Source organism: Micromesistius poutassou (genome assembly GCF_964030765.1).
Source record: "Micromesistius poutassou genome assembly, chromosome: 1".
NCBI lineage: Eukaryota > Metazoa > Chordata > Actinopteri > Gadiformes > Gadidae > Micromesistius > Micromesistius poutassou.
In genome coordinates this window covers 8,186,103-8,202,987 of record NC_140271.1, presented here as the reverse complement: position 1 = coordinate 8,202,987, position 16,885 = coordinate 8,186,103, and the positions used below count along the sequence as shown (strand labels likewise).

Below are 16,885 nucleotides of genomic sequence, written 5' to 3'. Positions count from 1 at the left end.
ACTATTACCATGAGTGCTTATCGTTCTCCCAGGCGTGGAACGGAGTGCTCAAAATGAGCGCTATTGGCGAGAGAGAGGGTGGGACTTTCAGTTACATTACTTTAGCGGTGAGAAATGTGGATATCCGTTTGTGTAACCAGTTACGGATCTTGCTTTATCACATTTTTTTCAACAAAAAAAATACATATTTAGTTTCTTAGTCCTTCTTGTTATTCTTTTATTTTTTAATTCTTCTAGTTTCGGGGACCGTACTGGCTTATAAAGCTCATAGGAAGTAAAAGACCGGAACTCTACCGTTCTACCGTTCTCTACCGTTGCGGTAGACCGGGATAACGCAAATTCCAGATCCTCTCAGCCCAGCAGTAGCGCGGGAGAGAGAGCGAGAGGAGGAGAGTTTTCGCTACAGCAGCGGCGCGTGATATCCTTCCGCCGGAGACCAGCACGGCCCTTTCCCTCCCTATAACACAGGATGCGAGCAAGCAGCATTGCTGCTAAAATACGTTATTTGCCCCGTACCTCAACAAAAAACTGTACACATTAAGAGCTAATCAACAACCAAGAAGGTGTTGGGAGTGTATACGTTGATCACCGGCTTCCGCTGACTTTATCAACGCTCTGTTGAACATCGGTGAACGCCGAGGAGTTATTATCACCCGGGTTAAGTTGTGCGCGGCAAGCGAACTAGGTAGCTAGTAACTACTTCTGGAAAGAGAGTGGCAGCCGGGGCACAGAATGGAGCTCATCACTATTCTCGAGAAAACCGTCTCTCCAGGTAAATACACAACCTCTAATCTTCTCTTCGTAATATAAACGTTGCTGATGTCAGTGGTTCAAGGCGATTAAAACTTGGTTTATGCTGTGTTTGTCGGTGCTTGATGACTGGTGAAAGTTGTCGTATGAGGGAGGAGGGAAATGCCTTGCTAACCGATTAGGCGGGTGGCTACTTTTAGCTAGCTCCGTCTGGCCTGCTCACCGTGGATCCGGCTTCTGGCTTTAGCCTTCCACCCCAACCGATCATCTTGTCATGCTAGAAGTCGATTTGCACGTTCTGAGTTAACCGTTTGCAAAGTACATACAAATGCTGTTGTCACATTAATTGCATGAGGCGTTGATATACTGAACAGTGTCTTGGCAGCCCTATCCACTGCCGACCCTGCCCATGCTCTTAGCCATGTAGCCATGCTTTCTGTGCGCTAACTAGCTAGCTAGCTAGCTAATGTAGCCCAAATCAGTCGGCCCATCCTTGCACACCACTGTCGGCTAACTTTGTAACATATTATATTGAGGGTTAACAACCTTATTTTAATCACGAAATGTAAAACTCTTGACCACAATGTCAATCAAAGTACTGATGTTTGACTTCAATCTTGTGTCTGTTGTGATAGCGTTACTTTAAAAGATTGCATTGCAATGCTTTGATGGGCTAACGCTAAACTGTCTTAATGCTAACAAGCATGTAGGAACTGCATCCGACGTGTACCGTGAATTAACTTGACTAGTAATAGTGAAGCTAAACTTGGTTGTCTTTGCTAGCCATACGCTTGTGTATTCTCTTTTCTTCACTACGTTGAACAACCATTCCGAACGACTCTCTGCTCCCTATATTGAGAGCTATCTAATATACACTGCAAAATCAACTATCACGTTTTTGGCATATGCTTGTTGTTCAATTCACATCTTTGCATTATGATTTAGCTTAATAGCTAGCTTATGGTACATTGAACAACACCGATTCTCCCCTCCCTCAGATCGAAATGAACTGGAGGCGGCACAGAAGTTTCTGGAGCAGGCGGCTATCGAGCACCTGGTGAGTCTCGCGCTACTTGTACCGGTTGTGATACAATACGAATTGGAAGTAGGCTGGCAAGATTCTTAATATCTGGCGCGTCACTCAACAATGCAAGCGTGGGTTTACCGAAAGGGTCGAGTTGCTAACTTGCAATATGCAGCCGGCTTTTCCTCTATGCCGGGCCCTCCCTTTCTCACACACCACCTACACGCTATGGCTGCTGGGTGTCATTCACTGCAGGGTTTGATAGCAGCAGCGTTGCCGCTAATGCTCTGACCGATGTCGTATTACATACAATTGCTCTACATCAATAGCTAAAAAACTATAGTGCATACAATATTTAGCTAATACAAGTGACTGTGATATTTTCCTTGTTCATTTTGAGGGCAAGGAGAACATGAATAATTCCAGTGAAAGCCTTATTTTCATGTGGGTCACCCATATATACTGTGTATATATAAGGTCCAAGTGATGTTTATGATGTTGTTCTGAGAGTTGCATCAAAAGTAATACACAAATGTTAAAATAAGTGAAATCCTGTTCTACACATTTATATATCCTTGTATCCTACTAGAAACACACATGGCTTGTGAAATTGGATCTCATATTATGAACACCACTACCGGACTTCAGAAACCAAAGTGCTTTGGGAAAACTGCTTGCATTGTATTTTGGTTCATCCTGCTCTTCCATTGCACCCGTTACAATTACAACTGCTACTGCTCAGGAATATACCCACATATGAAGGCAAAAGGGCTGTGCACATTAAAGTCTTATACACAAAAAATGATATATATATTGTGGTCCTTTTTGAAAACGGTATTTGAAAAAGATAACAGTTCTTGTACAATGCTTGAATTGACTGTTGTAATATATTGTATAGTTTCTTGACTGTATTATTTTCCTATGGACAAGAATACTGCTTTTACAAGAACCATCTCTTAACCTTTATCGTTTTCACTACCTCCCGGGCAGCCTTTTACTTTTATATCACACTTCTCCCACTCCTCATGATTCATAACCAACATTTATTCCTACCTCCCTCACTAGCCCACATTCCTGGTGGAGCTGTCCAAGGTGTTGGCCAACCCAGGGAACACGCAGGTGGCCCGAGTGGCAGCTGGTCTGCAGGTGAAGAACTCTCTGACATCCAAGGACCCGGATGTCAAGACGCAGTACCAGCAGAGATGGCTCGCCATCGACGCCAACGCCAGGCGAGAGATCAAGACTTTTGTAAGGATACAGGCACAGCTTGTGAGGGGGGGTTCCTCATACTTTACACATTATATACCACACTTGTACTCTACATTTGCGTGTACATATACGATACAAAGCTGATGCGGAGCTAGTATTCTTATTTTTTTGCATTTCTGGATAAAGAGAATGGTTAAAAAATGTATTGCCTAAAGTTAACCAACTGCATACAATTGTGCATCTTGTAAACAGGGATAATTTATATCCTCAAATTAAACCTGGCCCAGCATACCTCAGAGGCATCCACTTGTCTGGGATTTTGGACCAGAAATCTGCCAGCTCTATCTTCAATGACCAAATGTTTTGTATGTGAACATGCAGGTTCTCCAAACACTTGGCACAGAGACATATCGCCCCAGTTCGGCATCGCAGTGCGTGGCTGGGATCGCGTGTGCAGAGATCCCTGTCAACCAGTGGCCAGAGCTCATCCCACAGCTGGTGGCCAATGTTACGGACCCCTCGAGCACTGAGCACATGAAGGAGTCCACTCTGGAAGCCATCGGATATATCTGTCAGGACATAGTGAGTGTGGTCCAGTCACTGACTTTCTGTCTGGCAGTAATAATCTACTTTTGAAGAGATACCCTTCCTGCTACACTATTGAAGTTTCTCCCCAAAACAAAGTAATCTTTCATCTTGAGATGATTGAAAAATGTACATAGTTAAGACATCCTGCTATTGAAAGTCACAGCTCTTAACTGTGGTCTTGGCTCTGCTCTGAACCCTTCTCTTGTGCTTCCAGGAGCCAGAGCAGCTGCAGGACAACGCCAATCAGATCCTGACCGCCATCATCCAGGGCATGAGGAAGGAGGAGGCCAGCAACAACGTCAAATTGGCAGCAACCAATGCCCTGCTCAACTCACTGGAGTTCACTAAAGCCAACTTTGACAAGGAGGTGGGTGGATGCAAGCACCCTTTCTGAAGCTTTTCATTTTACATGGCATCCAGCAATGATGTGTGTTCGGGTCCAGGCAGTCTGGCTGTCATGTTCTTCACTTAACCCATTTTCTGTTTATATAGTGGCCTTTAATAAAATGCTACTTGGTCTTTGTGTTGCAGACGGAGCGGCACTTCATCATGCAGGTTGTGTGTGAGGCTACGCAGTGCCCTGACACCAGAGTGAGTAGCAGCTAGTGGAGTTGACCAATGATGACCTTTAACTTCTGTGTGTGTGTGTGTGTGTGTGTGTGTGTGTGTGTGTGTGTGTGTGTGTGTGTGTGTGTGTGTGTGTGTGTGTGTGTGTGTGTGTGTGTGTGTGTGTGTGTGTGTGTGTGTGTGTGTGTGGTACAGTCCAGTTTAAATTCAGGTGCTTTACATTGTCAGTGTTTCTATAGATTTTGTTGTATAATTCACCTTGGTCTTTTCTATCTATTAGTTTTATATTCTAGATCGGTGTGTTTGTTTTATAGATGGTGGGTATTCTGTAGTATTTTCATCATTGGATTTGCATTGTTTTTGTTGCTGTTGCACCTGCATTTAATAGAATATTAACCTCTAATTATATTCCAAAGTTATATGAAATATTAAACTTTGTTATACTGGTTTTGGTGGAGAAGTTTCTGGTCTAGGTAAGTGCAAGAATAGTTTGCGTTTGTGGTTTTAAAGATTTTAATGTGTACTGACTCTTCTGGTCCAGGTAAGGGTAGCGGCACTACAGAACCTGGTGAAGATCATGTCGCTGTATTACCAGTACATGGAGACCTACATGGGCCCGGCACTTTTCGCGGTAAGCTACACAACTTTTATCTGATTTATCTGAGCTGGGCTCTGGGGTTCCACTGGGTTTCTCTACAGTCTTACTTTCAACGTCTCCTCATAAATGTGAGGAAAACATTTTGCCAGTGTGGTATCACAAACATTCTGCATGTTGACAGTTGAAGCATTGGGGAGATTGGCTGCCATTTCATTGACCTTATTATGACTCAATGTTGCCTCTATCAAGTTTCATAAAGCATGTCTATATGTGGCTAATAGATTATAGGACTTCTAATTTCCACCATAATATAACCGTTGGGAATGGTTTTCCAGCCAAAGCCTGACCAACATCGCCTGCAGCCATTGTTGCAATTTTCCTCACTGTTTGACTCATCCATGTTCTTCCCGTCCACACCTCCACACCAAATCCATGTGCAGATCACCATAGAGGCCATGAAGAGTGACATAGATGAGGTAGCTCTGCAGGGGATCGAGTTCTGGTCCAACGTCTGTGACGAGGAGATGGATCTGGCCATTGAAGCCTCTGAGGTACGTAGGATCTATTTTGCAGTTTTTGGACAATTTTAATTGTTTTCGGAATATCAACGGATGGATTTCGTCAAACATCAGGGCTGTCTTATTAATTATTTTTTTCCAGGCACTTTTCACCTGACAGTCGATGGTTTGTGTAAGTAACCGGTTTTTGGGTATCCTACCTCCTGTTTGTGCTAATGGCGCATTCCTTGTCCTTTTCCAATGGCAGGCTTCAGAGCAAGGTCGCCCCCCTGAGCATACTAGTAAATTCTACGCCAAAGGGGCCTTGCAGTACCTGGTTCCCATCCTTACCCAGACCCTCACCAAACAGGTGAGCGTCATAAACTACTCACCCACCTGGGTCTTCTTTCATCTGGTTTCAGTCTCGATATTGAATTGCATGGTCTTTGTGTATCCATAGATTGACATACTAATGTCAATTTTAAAATGAAAATAAACCAATCCTCCATTACCTTCTTCTGTATCGCAACCTCTTCACAAGTCGATGAGATATAATCTTCTCCTGTTCCTCCTCCTGCTCTCAGTTCAGCGGTGTGGATTTTATGATGTCACAGAATGAACCCGGGGTCTATTTCACCCAGGAGATGTTTGGGTGGCAACGCTTCTACTGTACCCCCCCCCGCAACAGTTCATGGTAACGTAACCCTGCGTTCCTCCCCCCCCCCTCTCGTAGGACGAGAACGACGATGACGACGACTGGAACCCATGCAAGGCTGCCGGCGTGTGTCTGATGCTGCTGGCCACCTGCTGCGAGGACGACGTCGTGCCCCACGTCCTGCCCTTCATCAAGGAGCACATCAAGAACCCCGACTGGCGCTACCGGGACGCCTCCGTCATGGCTTTTGGCTCCATCCTGGAGGGCCCAGAGCTCAACCAGCTCAAGCCCCTCGTAGCTCAGGTAGCTGGTCCCTCTTGCACCTCGTCTCGAACACCGTTAAGCCCAGCGCACACATCCGTGTCGGGACTCACACTCACTAATGTTTTTGAAATTTCACGTGCAAATTACACGGGTGCTTTACGAAGCAATGGGGGAAAAAATGAAATCCAATGTTGCATTTTTGGTTACTTTGCTTTTGATTCTCTCGGTGTAGTGTCTTTCTATTTTCAACTATTTGCTATTTTGTGATTATCCCAGGCATCTCAGTGATTTGACTAGTACATTTCGTAAAGGGGCATATACGGGTTGGGCTTCTTTGTCAGGGATGCCCATATGTAGTCGCCAGGGTTTAAACCACTGTCATTCGGTTAACATTATGCCATTCCAATTTCAAAAATCACATCTTGATGAACTTTTCAATTCTTATATTAGTGTCTCCAAACAGACTCCTCAGAGACTCCTCCGTTGCTAGTTGAGAGATCCTTGTGCCTAAGACTAAACCCATACCCTCTCCTTATGACCACTGTTCGCCAGGCCATGCCCACCCTCATAGACCTGATGAAGGACCCCAGCGTGGTGGTGAGGGACACCACGGCCTGGACCGTGGGCAGGATCTGTGAGCTGCTGCCCGAGGCGGCCATCAACGACGTGTACCTGTCCCCGCTGCTGCAGTGTCTGATTGAGGGCCTGGGGGCAGAGCCAAGGGTGGCCTCCAACGTCTGCTGGGTCAGTTAGAACATGGGATGGCTGGATGGATGTTTTGCTTGATGAGTGCATAGGTGTAGATTCCTTTCAGCAGGTAACATAGCATTTGCCTAGGTTACGGCCTATTGGTTTATTGAGGAGTTTACTGAATTAAAACTTGGCATGCCTAAAAACCTGAAAGGCTGTTGGGAAACCAAAAGACATGTAAATATTGCAATCAAGGTCTAAGTCACTGGATACAAAAAATGTAATGAGCATCTTCCTGCCTCCTCTTGGTCCCAGGCCTTCTCCAGTCTTGCTGAAGCCGCCTACGAGGCCACAGACGCAGCCGAGGACCAGGAAGAGCCCAGCACTTACTGCCTCTCCTCCTCGTTTGAAATCATCGTCCAGAAACTCCTTGAAACCACAGACAGGTAGACACCTGCACACGAGTCTCACAACCAACCAGCAGCAAATTCCTTAAGCATACGTTTGATCAGTGCCTGGAAGCATTTATGCTCACTAATGCTTCTAAAGAAGCAATCCTTCTGAAGATGACAAATGAATGGTACCAAAGTAAGAAGCCTCACTCCTTTTTGTTGAAATGGCGAGTCTGCCCCCTGCCTGTCTCCTCCAGACCCGACGGCCACCAGAACAACCTGCGCTCAGCGGCCTACGAGGCCCTGATGGAGATAGTGAAGAACAGCGCCAAAGACTGTTACCCTGCCGTGCAGAAGACCACGCTGGTCATCATGGAGCGCCTGCAGCAGGTCCTTCAGATGGAGGTGAGCTCATGGGTCACTCTTGGGAAAGTTCACACCTAATTTTTGAGACCCCACTGTAAAATGTGGAGTTTGGTGGTAAAATATGTTTTCATATGAAAAAGCAGTGCACTAAACAATGAGATGAATATGGTAGCACGTTTGTATGCATGTCCTTGACCTATATTTTTGTGTACTAATTTCGCTGCTTCGTCTCAGTCGCACATCCAGAGCACCTCTGACCGAATCCAGTACAACGACCTGCAGTCTCTGCTGTGCGCCACTCTACAGGTTTGTGCGCCATACAACCACACAAAAAAATGATTTGCTGTTTTTTATATGGCCGTATACATCCCATCCCAGAAATGCTACTGGTCGACGCTAAAGACAAAACAGATGCAGGACCCATGTGGTTGGTTGAGGACGGAGCGCCATGTTGACCTGCGTGTGCCCCTTGCAGAACGTTCTCCGTAAGGTGCAGCACCAGGACGCCCTGCAGATCTCCGACGTGGTGATGGCCTCCCTGCTCCGCATGTTCCAGAGCACCGCGGGCTCCGGGGGCGTGCAGGAGGACGCGCTGATGGCCGTCTCTACTCTGGTAGAAGGTAAGCACACACTTCCTGGTCCATCGCTGGTTGTTGAGGATAGTGCGGTGTCTGACTCCCAGCAATACTGGTACTAGGGTTAGGTTTCTATACTTGAGCAAAAGGATAAAGCATCTCCTAATCATAAATGACACCGCTAAAATTGGTGGCTGTAAGTAGCGTTGTATGAAAAGCCTCTTCCTTATGACTAAATGGTTGTTGCCATCCAATTGTTCATTATAAGCAGACTACTCCACTGTAAAGGATTATAGATGAAGGAACTTCTTCACAGTATCTCTTGCCCTGACGTCAGTTCCTCCTCCTGCTCTCAGTTCAGCAGTGTGGATTTTATGATGTCACAGAATAAACTGGGTGTCCAATTCACCCGGGAGATATTTGGGGGTGGCAGTGCTGCCCCTGTAACCTCCTGGTTTTGCTGGACCCCACAAATGTATGCTGCTTGTTTAGTCTCTTAACGACGAGCTATAAAGTTCAACTAGTTGTGTTTGGCAACCCTTCTTCAAGCATACCCGCGTCCTTCTCTGCTGCATCATCCAGACACTTTTGCCACCACATCCCTTTTTAACTTAACAGTATAAACCTGAAACTCAAACTCATTTGTGGAACCTTGCTTAGAATCATACCATAACGTGCTCATACCAAATTTGAGGAAGCTCTCCAGCAAGGTCTGTGTGAGCGTTCATTACATCCATGAATCATATAGATAACCCAGCGTTGGGGTTGGCTGCCATGTACCCTGCCACTATTGCAGATCAAATAAAGGACCGGTACAAGAGTGGACTTGGCCACACCCTAATATCACATTATACGTTGTATCACAGAAAACATTGTTTCACTGGATTTAAGGCAGATATGGTTTGGGTTTTATGTATGGCATGCCAAAGGTTTTCTTAAATTATGTGTTGATTTTCTTTTTAAGGATTGACATGTGCTAATATTATTTGTTATTTATATTTACTCTTTGTCAGTTCTCGGCAGTGACTTCCAGAAATATATGGATGCCTTCAAGCCTTTCTTGGGTATTGGACTAAAGAACTACGCTGAATATCAGGTACGATATGGAGGTGGAGCACTGTTCTTGTATGCTTAGTAGGGCTGAACGATTTGGTGAAATAATCTAATTGTTATGTATTACTCCAAATGTTATGTATTATTCACTAAACAAGCAATGAATCAGTCAACGTATAAACTCTTTCCATGTGTTTAGATGAATTGATATTATAACATCTTTATTTAACTATTGAATTGTAAAAGAAAAAAAGTCAGTAACAGTAAAAAATATATTTTTGTTAATCGCGGGCTTTGCAATTTCCAAATCGCCTTCTATTACATCACAATGTTGGTTTGAATTGGATTAATCATTCAGCCCTAATGCTTAGTATGCCCTGACGTCAGTTCCTCCTCCTGCGCTCAGTTCAGCAGTGTGGATTTTATGATGTCACAGAATAAACTGGTGTCCAATTCACCCAGGAGATATTTGGGGGGTGGAAGTGCTGCCCCTGTAACCTCCTGGTTTTTCTGGACCCCACAAATGAACCCCCCCCCCTTCATAAATTAATATGATTGATGATTGATTTCCTGTGTATTTAGTTTGTCACCCACCACCAATGTAATCTACATTGTTAATCTTACGACTATCCAAAGGATTATTGATTAAATATTTCAAATTTACGAGAGGGGAATTTCTTGAATATCACAATTGTGTTGAATGCGTGACACGTTCAACACAAACGTTTTTAAAGATGGTTGTTTTGTCAGTTCAGGTGAAAAGGTCCTCTTATTTGTCCCAATGTCAGCAGTCCCCCTGGTTGTTGAGTGACACACCCTGACTCAAGCATGCAGTGTTTTTTTGCGGCAGGTGTGCCTTGCAGCGGTGGGCCTGGTGTGTGACCTGTGCAGAGCTCTGATGACCAACATCCTGCCTTTCTGTGACGAGATCATGCAGCTCCTTCTGGAGAACCTGGGGGTGAGGACCCGTCCTTCATACCATTCCCCTTTTAAATTTTTTTTATTTCTCTCCCCGTCCTCTTTTTGGACTGCATTTTTCTACTGTCCAGCTAATAAGTCTTTATCCTACTCAATGTTGAAATTGCTATTCTTGCAAAAATTGTATGCATATTTGCAGTACATAGTTGCACTACAATACAATGTTATTTGCACCGAACATGGTTATGTCTTATGTGTGTGTACTGTCATGTTAATTCTAAATGTATTACCTTCCTTACCCACACTTGAAACTACTTGGCACTTTCTGTTTGGATGTTTACTGCATTTGCCTCTACGTGTACCATCGTATCGCAAACTAGTAATTTTTATTGAATAGTTTTGTTTTGAATAGTCTATAGTAAGTCCCAAGTTTATTCAGTTTAACTTTGTATTTGTTTGCATGTCTTTGACTGCCTGTATTTGTGTTTGCCGGTGTAGAATGAGAACGTGCACCGGTCTGTGAAGCCCCAGATCCTCTCTGCATTTGGAGACATCGCTCTCGCCATTGGTGGAGAGTTCAAGAAATACCTGGAGATTGTTCTGGACACTCTCCAACAGGCTTCCCAGGCCCAGGTGGACAAGGTAATGCTTGTGGAACATGCCGTGTACAGGCACACATTGATTTATCTGTTTAATGTTAATGATTTTAATGTCGTTGTTTTTAAGCATCTGACAAAATTCAGGTGATGCAGGTCATTGACATAATGGGATTACATGGATTCATGCAAAGCACTTGGCATAATTATTTTTTTAAAACGGTTTTGCATGAAGATTATAATTGTTTCTTACTGCATAGAGTTTATGGATTTGATTGAATATGATGTTGTATAAATTATATACAAAGAAATGGTATATAAACTTTTATGAATTTTTTCTTGGATTTCATTGGAGGTGTGCTTTTCTGTGTTAATCAATGGAAAGCTGCATCAGCTTTTTTGTGCCATGTAGTAAATTGTGTGTTGGTTTGTGTTTGCAGACGGACTACGATATGGTGGATTATCTGAACGAGTTGAGGGAGGGCTGCCTGGAAGCCTACACTGGCATCATACAGGGCCTGAAGGGAGACCAGGAAAACGTTCACCGTAAGACACGCACACGCACGCACACGCACGCGTACGTCTATCTGATGTGATCTTTTAGCTGTGGTCTCTTGCATACGTGTTGTCCTGACGTCAGTTCCTCCTCCTGCTCTCAGTTCAGCAGTGTGGATTTTATGATGTCACAGAATAAGATGGTGTCTATTTCACCCAGGAGATGTTTTGGCGGCAGTGCTGCCCCCTGTAATCTCCTGGTTTTGCTGGACCCCACAAATTTATCCTGGCTGTTGATCGTGCTGTTATGCTGAAATCATCAACTTTTAATTAGTATTTTTGCCAGCTGTGACTATTTGTGTGTGAAATATACATGTTGGATTGTTATGCTAAAGATGTCCACCTGAAAGCTTCTTGGTTCTACCTGTATAGCAGCCTTGGGCGAGATATCAAAGTACAAAAATACTTTTACATGTCGTTATGGTCAATGAATATACTTTGAATTAAAGTGATCGTCCCTCTCTTTGCTCCAGCTGATGTCATGCTAGTGCAACCGCGGGTGGAGTTTATCCTGTCCTTCATCCACCACATAGCGGAGGACGAGGACCACTCTGATGGAGTGGTGGCCAACGCTGCTGGCCTCATAGGGTAAGCCGAGCATGGGCTGGTAGAACCAACCTTCGGTTGTCAAGAACCGCCACTGTCTGCTTCATACTTCAATATGACCCGGCCAGTGTTTGGTTTTGGTTATTCTTTCTGCTGGTGTTCAGCGCAGTCTCTAAAAATGCACCAAATGCGTCAGAACTTTAGTTTTGCTTTTATCCGCAAAATTTATCCTGGTGATTTAATTTGGCCAACATGGTTTTTCTACAACATTTTGTCCTGTGCCGTGGAGGCAGATTTAAGTGAGGATTTATATATCCTCCTTACTGCCTGTAGCATCCTCCACATGTTTAAAGGAAACGTGTTGTCATAGGAGGGATTCCGCTGAACAAAGTAACAAGAATGCGCTTACAAATCCAAATTAAAGTCAGCCATTTGCTCTATTGTTTCGGTAAAACATTGTACTGCTTTTTCTCCAACATCTTTGCCCTCCTTTATTTCAGTGACCTCTGCACCACGTTCGGGAAGGATGTGGCGAAGCTGGTGGAGGTGCGTCCACTCATAAACGACTTGCTGACGGAGGGCCGGCGCTCCAAGACCACCAAAACTAAGACCCTGGCCACCTGGGCCACCAAGGAGCTCCGCAAGCTCAAGAGCCAGGCCTGGTTAGTGGACACACTCAGTAATGCACACATGGCCAACCAATCATAAAGATGGTATTCTTTGTGACCCAACATTCTGTATTTTCCTACTGCGTCATCCCATTGAAAGCAATTAAGCATGATTTATTTGATTGGTACCTTTTTTGAAGATACTTTAAGGATTGTAATGGGATGGTAAAGATGTGCATGTCATCTTTCCATGTGGGTTACATTTTTTTTTTTTTTATCAAAGGTGAACTGAATGTTAAAATCCACAAAACCTGCCTTTCCTAGGTGTCAATGTTTTGGTAAACTGACTTAAAACAGGGTTGGCTGGTCTCTTTGCTGCCATCGCAGTTTTTGTAATTGGTTTGTGTTGTCAATCCCTGCACTACTGGGACCAATTTCAACCGCCAACAGACCAGCGAACCATGTTGGATATTGAAATGTTTACCAAAACATTGAAAGGCGTGGATATTATGTGGCTTTGATTCACCTCTGATAGACAAATGAACCTGCCGGGTAAGAGGTGGACATGCCTGAGGATCCTTTGCGTTTGTGTTTTTCAAAAGCCTGTTGCAACCCCAGAAGGTAGGTATGACAATACAGAGTGTTTGGTCACAAATGCGGCTAGTACGCCCTGAAAATCCTTTTAGTGTGGAGATGTGGAGTTGTGGAGATACTTGGGACAAATAATTGAGGTTCTTAATAACGCTTTACAGACCAGTTTTCTTTCTTTAGCAATTCACAAATATTCATTTTTTTTTTTGATAGTAAATTTAATTACTTTTTTTCTCCTCTTCAGATGCAATTCTTGTCAGGAAAGAGATCAACATCAGTAAACAATGAGGAAATATTGCCCCACTGGAATTACATCTTCTGTCTTTTGCGCGCGTGTGACCGGGTCAAAGCAGAAGCTAAAGTGTGCGCTGAGATGAGTGTCTGTGTGTGTGAGAGATTGAGTGAGAGAGCGAGAAAGAACGCACGAGCGCAGATCGTGTGCGCGAGAGATGACTGATATCACAACACCTTCTGAGTACAATTCCAGCGGTCGCCTGCAGACTGGCAGCGACCCTACCCCTCCCCCTCCCACCCCCTCCCCACACCTACCTTCGGACCCCCACCCATAACCACCTTCCTGACTATTGAAACTCCCTCCCCTCGACGGCCTGTGGACTGTACCATATCTGAACAAGGACTCTGAACATGACCTCCTTCCACCACTACTTTCCAGCTGACCCACCAGAAATGGCTTTCCGGCTGGGGTCACACACACACACACACAATGCCTTGACAAGCATCCCTTCTTCGACAACTGTTCTCCTCCATCCTCCATTGGACCCCCCCCCCCCCCCCCCGCTGTGTAGTCCGGCTGAGACGAATGAGCCCTCGTCCGAGACGCCAACTAACATTTTAGTGGTCTGTTTAACGTTGCTATGACGACAACGAAGATGAATGCTACAACTCCCATGTCGCCCAAACCTTTTCTTCCTCCCTGTGAGAAAAACCAAGAGACCAACTGCTAACAAGGGAAAGGAATTCTTTGGAATTGAAGCAACAACAAAAAAAAAGAACTTAACTGTAAATCAAACGGGAGGATTAATCCGATCTGTTCAGACTAAAGTGGCGCTCTTGACTGATGTGTTGAATACTTAACATTTAACTTTTCTTGATATTATTTTATTATTTTTCTCTCTGCACTTCTTCCAAAAGCCGATGTGGTCGTGGACTTAAAATGACCCACCCCCCCCCCCCCCCCACACACACACACACACAGTTGAAGCATGGTGCCTAGATTTAGTTTTTTTTTTTTCTTTTCTCTTGCGAGAAAAAAATAGGATGTGGGGATGGACAGAGGGAATGGCCCTCTAGACTCTCCTCTTCCTGCTCTTGGAAAGCAGGTTCCTGCCCTACTGTAACTGCCACATCATTCCCAGCACCACCATCTCTGCCACCTACCAAGTCTGGGCTGGTAGAAAAACAAATAATGACCACAATAATCCCAGTTTGTGGCAGACGAGGATGGGGCTCTGTAGATGTAAGGTTGGGCGAGGAGCCAAGGGGAGCTAGCTTCTTGATTTTTCTAAACCCTCCCCCTCCACAAGTAACAAATAGATAAACAAAAATATAATCTCAATACGAACCTATGGAGGCAGGAGATCCTGTAGAGCATCAATGCTGGTCTGGCTGCTTTTCTACCCTGAATCGCAGGCTGGAGTCCTGTCGTACCGGCGTCTTAATGGACACAGACATCCCACTTTAGCTCCGTTCGCTTCTACTGTATATGAAAAAAAATAAATAAAAAAAACACCCCCACCTGCATGTGGGTCTCCTTCCTCCACCCTGAGGCTTTTGGTTTAGTTTTGCTTTCACTGGCACTCTCGGTTGCTTCTCTTAACCGTTTCGGCTTTGGCAGTCTGAGCCGGTGTGATGTCAGAGCTCGCTGCACCTTAAGCAGGTGGGCCTAAAAGCACTTGTGAGGATTTTTGTAATGAAGTGAAGTAGTGGGTGGAGGGGTGCGGCGGTTTCTCTTAAAGACTAACTTTTACCAAAAAAAAAGTTAGAAAATATCTCCTTGTGTACTTATGCCTGAGATAGCGCTTCAGAGGAGAGTGCCAAATTAGTGGGACTAGTTTAGTGAATATTGCCCTATTGGGGCTGGCTGTGTGGACAGGTGGGATATTATTATATGCACCTTCCATGGGGAAGATATTCAGTCAGCTGTAAATCCTTGCTGTTCCTGATCCACAAATGATCAACCAGTTGACCAGAATAGGACCTGTGCTTAGATAGTCCAAGTCCCTGCTGGTGTATTTTTATTTTTTTTTTATTATTTTCGCTGCACTTGTTTTGGGAAAGGGGCACTTACCAATATCCTCGTTTCGAAAAAAAAAATACAGAATTGAAGACGTTTGTATAAGGTTATATTTTTCCATTGCTATGAGAAATAAAAACAATAAAATGATATTAAACATTCCCCAAGAAGTTCTGGTGATTTGGTTTATTTGTCCGTACAGGTAAACAAGTCGTCTCGCCTATGAAGTCTGGGCTAAAAAAAAAGCAGACTTCATATTGGAAATTTGACCTGTAAAATTTCTGTACTGATCATCTTGAAACAATTTTGTAATCGTTATCGAAAGCCATATATACAGGCTTTTGACAACTCTTGAAAGTTGCATTTTAGAACCTGCATAATGGGGTTCTTAATGGTACCATTGGTTGACGCATACTATGCGGAAAGGGGTGTACTGACTGTCTAAAATACTTTATTGTAACTGTCCGGTTTATCAAAGCATGCACGCGGTTGTTTTGTCACGGCTGGGGACCAATTCACTTTCACAAGTTCATTCAAAAAGTCTCCACGGATTGGAATTGAACTTAACATATGACCTGCCTACACAATTAAAGGGAACATGGCCTCAAATTGAAGTTGGATTATTCAAAACCGAAAGTTAACTCAGTCCTACCTTGAACGCTGGATTTGAATTGGTTAACTGAACTCTTTCAATCTGCAAAACTGCATTTGGTTCAGACAATGAACATGGGAACTAAAATGTGAATTGTGAATCAAGCCAATCTGCTTTTTAATTTCATATTGAACATTAGTGAACTAATAAAAGTCTATATTGTACTGAACGCTGTTGTTCTTTCTTGCATTTGGCTAATCAATGGGGTATAGTCTGCATGGGTAGTAGTCGGATATAATCTGTTGGGATAGGTGTTGAATAGGATCTATTATCCAGTATTTCAGTGGAGATTAATGGGTGTGGTATTATTAACTAGGCCTACAGCAAGCGTATTGTGCACCTGATCAGGTCAGGAGGAGGGGACGAAGTGCTGACTCAACTGCCGCGATTCAGGAAGAATGTTCACAAAACCATTCAAAAGTCCTAGGAAACATGGAAAATGACATGGGCAATTATATAATGCTTTTAACTAATATGATTTATTAAACAATCTCAATTCAAAATGTGTCATGACTTTGAAATACCTATAGGCAATTCTTCGCATGAGGAGTTATTTTACATAATGAACGTATTTATCAACTATTTGTATGAAATAATCTGTCCGTAGATAGACGGACGTCACTCAAAGCTCTCATCCCCTGAACAACATGTGCCTCCAGTCCAGACAGAACTCCTCAAAGAGTCAAGGGCATTATCACGTTAAGGGACAACTTGCCAGTGCTGCAAAGGAGCGTCACTTCTGTCAGACTTCTCACTGTGACCCCCTCATTTCTTAGACATTTAGAGACCTAGATCATGTCCTCTTTGGCTTCATTCTAAAGCATGATCATGAAGCACTGACCATATACAAAACTATGGGCCATTGTTAAAACATCACCTGACAGGGCACACACGTATTATAAGAGCATCTCATTGTTTCATTTGTTCCCCTGATATG

The 16,885-nt window shown here is 44.0% G+C and overlaps 1 protein-coding gene and 3 non-coding genes across 5 annotated transcripts; all 4 read left to right on the top strand.

The window, feature by feature from the left end:
• Window positions 1–387: 387 nt before the first annotated feature.
• Window positions 388–15,458, top strand: kpnb1 (karyopherin (importin) beta 1). Of its 2 annotated transcripts, none has more exons than XM_084488199.1 (22): window positions 388–772; window positions 1,749–1,807; window positions 2,840–3,022; window positions 3,365–3,565; window positions 3,786–3,938; window positions 4,103–4,162; window positions 4,680–4,769; window positions 5,177–5,287; window positions 5,502–5,603; window positions 5,967–6,191; window positions 6,705–6,896; window positions 7,158–7,288; window positions 7,492–7,639; window positions 7,835–7,906; window positions 8,076–8,220; window positions 9,189–9,271; window positions 10,079–10,186; window positions 10,645–10,788; window positions 11,183–11,288; window positions 11,771–11,885; window positions 12,344–12,505; window positions 13,287–15,458. In XM_084488199.1, coding segments are annotated over exons 1-22 (2,631 nt in total). In that variant the 5' UTR covers window positions 388–732; the 3' UTR covers window positions 13,288–15,458. The 2 variants fall into 2 exon arrangements, with proteins under 2 accessions (XP_084344325.1, XP_084344324.1); XM_084488198.1 differs by having other exon boundaries at window positions 4,103–4,164; window positions 4,676–4,769.
• On the top strand, window positions 8,504–8,650 carry LOC311353476 (small nucleolar RNA SNORA79). Its single transcript, XR_014637054.1, has one exon. It is a non-coding gene; the product is annotated as a small nucleolar RNA SNORA79 (small nucleolar RNA).
• Window positions 9,607–9,753, top strand: LOC311353483 (small nucleolar RNA SNORA79). The gene has a single exon (XR_014637056.1). It is a non-coding gene; the product is annotated as a small nucleolar RNA SNORA79 (small nucleolar RNA).
• LOC311353469 (small nucleolar RNA SNORA79) lies at window positions 11,374–11,518 on the top strand. The gene has a single exon (XR_014637053.1). It is a non-coding gene; the product is annotated as a small nucleolar RNA SNORA79 (small nucleolar RNA).
• Window positions 15,459–16,885: the final 1,427 nt, after the last annotated feature.

What these genes read in the sequence shown, in the direction of transcription:
- kpnb1 (XM_084488198.1), top strand. Translation starts at nt 733, where the DNA reads ATGGAGCTCATCACTATTCTCGAGAAAACCGTCTCTCCAG. An exon ending in CAGTGCCCTGACACCAGAGT is followed by an intron (nt 4,165 to 4,675) that starts GAGTAGCAGCTA and finishes GACTCTTCTGGT; the next exon opens with CCAGGTAAGGGTAGCGGCAC. An exon ending in TCCTTCTGGAGAACCTGGGG is followed by an intron (nt 10,187 to 10,644) that starts GTGAGGACCCGT and finishes TTGCCGGTGTAG; the next exon opens with AATGAGAACGTGCACCGGTC.